The 6000-nt window shown below is 36.9% G+C and overlaps 1 protein-coding gene across 1 annotated transcript in view; it reads left to right on the forward strand.

Moving 5' to 3' along the window:
• ACADSB (acyl-CoA dehydrogenase short/branched chain) overlaps positions 1-5713 on the forward strand; it is a 43931-nt gene extending 38218 nt beyond the window's left edge. Inside the window, exons 10-11 of the mRNA XM_063103223.1 lie at positions 1858-1957; positions 2767-5713. Coding sequence (XP_062959293.1) covers positions 1858-1957; positions 2767-2837 — 171 coding nt within the window. The 3' untranslated portion in view covers positions 2838-5713. The remainder of the gene's footprint in view (positions 1-1857; positions 1958-2766) is intronic.
• The last annotated feature ends 287 nt before the right edge of the window (positions 5714-6000 follow it).

Consider the following 6000-nt stretch of genomic DNA (forward strand, 5'->3'; position numbering starts at 1 on the left):
ATGGAATTTCCAGTTCCTACAATAGAAAAACAAAAAAGTAAAGCTGCCATAATGCTTTAATTCTGTGAAGTCTCACTGTTTTCCTGAGTAGCCCAGTTCAGGTAGACCACCCACCACAAATCCAAGGGTGAGCCTCCTCTGAATGATGGTGTCATGCCCAGGGTTTCAAGTGGGAGCAAAGGGAATGCCGCGGAAGATGATGTGTTCATAATGTGAGAAAATGAGATTAAAAACAGCAAGGAAAGATTGTCCGTGTTTGTAATACTTTCTGTTCATACACATGCATTCTATATTTAACACATTAGGCTTGGGTTGGAGAACTTAACCAAGTCATTGGGCAGCTGTTTCCCAGCCTCGCCAGTATGTCTTACTCATTCCATGGCTTTAAATACTCATTTTACCTCTCCAGCCCCTAAACTTAATCTCCTGCCTCAGCCTCCCTTCTGAGTTCCAGACTAATCTATCCAACTTCTGCTTTACCCACCACCCAACACAGCAGTCAGAAACCTGAGAGTCATCTCAACACCTCCTGTCCCTCATCCCCCACAGTGAGTCCATCATCACTTCCTATGGAATCTACCCCCAAATGATCTGAATTTCTTTAGCTCTGTTCCTCTTCACTACCACCTATCTGGTGCAAGCTGCATCGTATCTCAACCCGAGTACTGCAGTCACCTGACTGCTCTCTTGGTCCCTGCTTCTTCCTCCAGTCCCTTTACAAAGTGTACATGAGACCACGTCACTCTCCAGCTTTAAACCTTCAGTGGCTTCTCACAACAAATGGAATATTTGTGTTTGTTTCCTATTACAGCTATAATGAATTCCCCAAAATTTAGTGGCCTAAAATAATACAATTTTATTATCTCTTACTTCTGGAGGTCAGAAGTCTGAAATGGGTCCCAATGGAATAAAATTAAGTTGTCAGCAGGGTTGCCTTTCTGGAGTTTCCAGGGGAGAATCTGTTACCAGCTTCTAGGGGCTGCTTGCATTCCTTGACTAGTAGCCCCTTCCTCCATCTTCCAAGTCAGCAATATAAAATGTTCATATCTCTCTCTGACCTGCTTCCTATTTCCATGGTTACATCACCTTCAGTGACCAACACTCCTGCCTCTTGTCTCTTTCCCTTATAAGGATGCTTGTGATTCCACTGGACCCACCCATCGCAAAGTCCTTAACTTAATCACATCTGCAAAGTCCCTAGGGCCATGTTCACAGTTTCTAGGGATGAAGATGTGGACATCTTGGAGGGGGCATTATAGTATTCAAACTGCTCGCCACCCTGTAAGGCCAGCCTGCCCTCCATTATCTTTTCACAGCTTGCTCTCACTCCAACCCGCTGGCCAGTCTTCCTGTGGAGGCTTTCCACATGTGTTCAGCTTGAAATGCCCCCTAACTCATCCTTTAGGTCTCAGACACGCTGTAATTTCCTTAGATATTCCTAGCAAGCTTGTCTTTTGCCCCATGCAGTTTACCAGTTTCTGTGCTTTCTGGTTTAATGCTTGTCTCTAAATGACCACCAGGACCAACAGGGCAGTGACTGCCCACCCCTACCACTGTATACCCAGGGGCTGGCAGAGTGTGTGGTATAAAGAAGGCCCTTGATAAATATTTGCTGAATAAATGATATCTGTCAGCAAGCATGAGTGTGAACAATACTCTGATTTTCTTAAGAAAATAGGAATTTTGTGAATTAATAAGCTATTTTACTGAAATGGTATAGAGAATGGGACTAAAGAGATAATGCTAGTTTATAGAATCACTTCAGCCCCTCCGATTGCCAATAACAGTGAATCCATGTGTTTATAATGCGTAAATCATGTGGTCTCAGTGTGTGATTTGCTGTTTTTTGTGGGGTAGATTGCAGGGCTGACAACTAGTAAATGTATTGAGTGGATGGGAGGAGTAGGCTACACCAAAGATTACCCTGTGGAGAAATACTTCCGAGATGCAAAGATTGGTGAGTAGATTTTTCACATTTTACTTTGTTTTGTTTCATTTGTCTTTGTAGGTTTTTGAGCTGTTGTATTTGGTGATTTTACAATACTTTTACCTAGGCAAAGGCAGTTTTAATCTCCTCAGTCTATCCTGATTGGCCCTCTTCTCTTGTGGCTGAGTTTTTTCTCTTCCTCTTCCTACAAAAAAAAAATGGATTTCTACGAGAGGTCTTTAAAAAGTTCATGGAAAGATGTGTATTATCTTTTCAATTCCATTTTTCCGTGAACTTTTTGAAGCACCCTCATATATTTAAAAACATCAAATTGCCTTTGAAAATGCTTCAACAGGCCTTTTAGTAAAACTGCAACAAAATCTACTACCTGAATTTCTCTTTTACTAAAACTTTTAATATTTTTGGTTAGTGTAGTCTAATACTGTTCTTTGAAATATTGTTCTAATTTCAGAAGCTAAGTGCCTAAATCTAGCCTGAGTGGTGCAGGGCTCTGCTACCAGATAGGAAAATAAACACAACAGCTTCAAAAACTGCCTGTTCCTTAATAACAGTCTGAGCTTATGCATTGGTAGTTTTAAGAACCAAAATCTTCAACTGTTTATTACTGATTCTGAACATCTATAAACCAAATGGAAAATTGTCATCTCTTGGACAAAATTACTTTGTTAAACAGTACCATATCCAGAGGACATTGATTGAATGATTTACTGTTAACAGTTTTGTAGCAAGTGCAGAGGTAATGTTGATAAAGCTATTTCTTGTATAGACTCTAAGCTAATGGTCACTCCTGATTTTTCTTTTGCTGCCTTTTGTTTAAGGTCCAATATATGAAGGTACTTCCAATATCCAGCTGAACACCATTGCAAAGCACATCGATGGGGAATACTGACATCCATAGGAAGGGGACCCCTCTCTGGTGTCACTGGTATAAAATTTTCAACCACTGTGCCTCGTTGGGAGAGTAAACCTCCATAGTGTTGAAGTTTTGTTTTCTTTTTTTTGATGGCTGACTGGTACAGGGGTCCTAACCCTTGGTGTTATAACACCACACCCTAACCAACTGAGCTAACCTGCCAGCCTAAAGTATTTTATTTAAGCCCTTATTCACAGACCTTGGGGAAAACCTTTTCTCTTTTATCTTCTCAGTCTGCTTAACTCGAGCACAGGAGATCGTTTTTTAAATTTGGGAAGAAATGCAACCAAATTTTCTCCAAAACTGCTTTTATAGCTCTATACATATTTATATTGTCATTCCAGTTTCAGAGTATACAGAAGTTTCACTTCATCAGCATTTCTATTACTTATAGAAATAGCTATTTTATATTCCTATTAAATCTTTATCCTGTGGCATCAGTCAGAGAAACATTTGTTATAGTGGGCAATTTTTATTTAATACTTTATGGATTCAATTCTAAGTTGCTAAATGAGGTAGAAACTAATAAAAATTTATTTAGAAAAATCTAAAAATTCTAGTTCTAAATATCTGAGAATGAGTGGAAAATAGGGGTATAACTTTGTAGGTCATATAATTGAAGAAAACATCATTTTATCAAAGTAAAGCAATGCAATTTGTTACTACAGTTGACCTGCATAAAAAGTAAGTTTTGTGATGGTTTCAGCAGGTTATTTTAAAAACAGGTCTCTGGGGGCTGACCAGTTAGCTCAGTTGTTTAGAGAATGGCCTCACAATACCGAGGTCAAGGGTTCAGTTCCCTGTACCCAAATGCTGCCAAAAAAAAAAAAAAAGCTAAAAATAAGTCTCTGCATTAGTTTACAAATATGAAATAATTTGGTATCTGGTTTGTTCCCTGGTTTCAGCACAAAATAATAATAATTTGGTGTAGCAATCAGAAGATATTCAATATTGTCATATTCATTTTATCATGTACAATTTGGAATACTACAATTTATTTCTGTATATTAATTGAATACTGTTTCCTCAAACTTGGTTATTGGGCTTTATCCTGAAGAATAATTCTGAAATTGGGTTTTGGTTCAGTGATTCTCAAGAGATATCTTGCCCCATAAAGTAATGTCTCGAGATCTCGTAAGGAGTAGGGGATAGAAGTTGGCTACACAGTTTGAAAAAGCATATTCAACATTAAAATAATTTTATATTTGGGAAGGCAAAATCTATTGTTTTGTGATACAAATCATAGGCAGGCAGAACTCAACAAAAGATACTGCTTCTTCAGTACTAAGGGTTCTCACTCAGGAGGAGAGACCCTTCTGGGGTACAGATCCTGAGTCCCCTGAGGAGGGAGATGGACAGTGGAGAAGTGAAAGTTTTATATTTCCTGGAAAAGGGGCATGGATTAGAGATGAAAAGTGTTTTGAGTATCATGCAGTTTCTTAAAATAATCATTACTATTAAATGGGAAGCATTTTAGCACTTTAATGAAATAATTATGTTTGTTAGGAAAACCTGACATTTTCAAAGTAATTTTGCTTTGCACATTTATGTTTATTGAGTTGGATTAATTTCTGCAATACAAATTATAGTTAAATATTCAAAATTCTGTAAATATAATTGAGTTAGGAATTACATTAAAATATTAGGAAGAAATAACAAATTTAGGCCTTGAGTCCAAAGAGATAAAAGTCTACTTGACTTTCAAATAGGGAGATGATGAAAACCCACTCAATTATGTCTTTCAGAATAAAAAGACAGTAATCTGATAAGAAAGGTAGGGGATGGATGAAATGCCCTAAAGGGGGGCTTGGACATCTTTAATTTCTGTGATTATGTGAAAAAGGTGGCCTTTTCAGATAATGGAGTAGAAGCCCACATTAGTAAAAAGAATCCCAACTTCTTCCTGTAGCATTATAAATACATGAAAGTACAATAAACCTCATATTCAAATTAGCAGCATCAGCGAGCCTCCCAGATACATCTGGACCTTGAATTTTTATTTAGTATTAATAAAGTTTTAATTCTGTGTATATATCTTGTGCACATTCCCAAAGAACAATTTAAATTAATTATATTATATATTATAGTTAATATATGTGTCTACCTTCTATTAGTGAATCACTGTTATTTTATCATTTTACCAAAGAGGATGTTGTGAGTTTTCCCTGTAGTTCTTCCATTATAGCTTTTCTTCTGATAAGGACAGTGTCTTTAAAACTATCTTGAGTTTGTGTTTGGTGGATCACAGTGTTCACCTCCTGAAGCCTGTTGTTATTGCTTGTTAATTTGAGGTTTGGTCTGTCTTGGGGCTCAGATTTGTGTGGGTGGAGCTGGACTTAAGCCTGCTGTCAGGTTAGTATTGTTAGTGATTTCATTTTATAGCATGAAAATGGATTAGTGTCAAACATTTTTGAATCATGGAAAGTTAAACCTAGAAAGATGAGAGAAGCATCTACCCAACTATCATTTTAAAAGTGAAGGATTCACTTTAGGACCCTAGGTTACTTGCCCAAGATCATCCATCCACAGACAAAGACAGGAATCCACATGCAGCGGTTCCCATTTCAGTGTTCTCATTATTAAACATTTTCTCATTTCAACAAATTTTGGATTTTATCCTTGTCATATTTTGTTGATTTATTTTAGTTTAAGTGATAAAAAATTAACGTGTAAGAAGTATTATAATTGATAAGTGTCATCACTTACATGTGTTAATCACTTGCCAAAGACACTGGCATATAGTGAGCTCTCCTAGGCTGTGTAGCTTGTATGTGAAATGTGAAGATTATTGTGTGTGATCATTTGGTTTCACTGATATGATGTATTTTAATAAATGCACTAGTTATATCCTTGCTGATGTATCTTTGCTGATCTTTCATGAAGTCAAAGTTTTGTTTTAATGGTATGTTTCAGACTATATTCAATGTTACAAAATAAGTATTCTATGGAGAATGAAAAAATAAAGCACTAAATTAACTGGAGATTTTTGCCATCCTGATAAAGCAAAATTGTTTGTTACACATACAGATGAAATAAGAAACTAATGTAATCTTCCTGCCAGATAGATACAACAACTTTGTTTTCAAGCCAATAGCCATTCAGGTAAGCCAATTTTGTTTGTTTTCAGAGAAGAGGCCTT

The sequence above is a fragment of the Cynocephalus volans genome, chromosome 7, assembly GCF_027409185.1.
Source record: "Cynocephalus volans isolate mCynVol1 chromosome 7, mCynVol1.pri, whole genome shotgun sequence".
Lineage (NCBI taxonomy): Eukaryota > Metazoa > Chordata > Mammalia > Dermoptera > Cynocephalidae > Cynocephalus > Cynocephalus volans.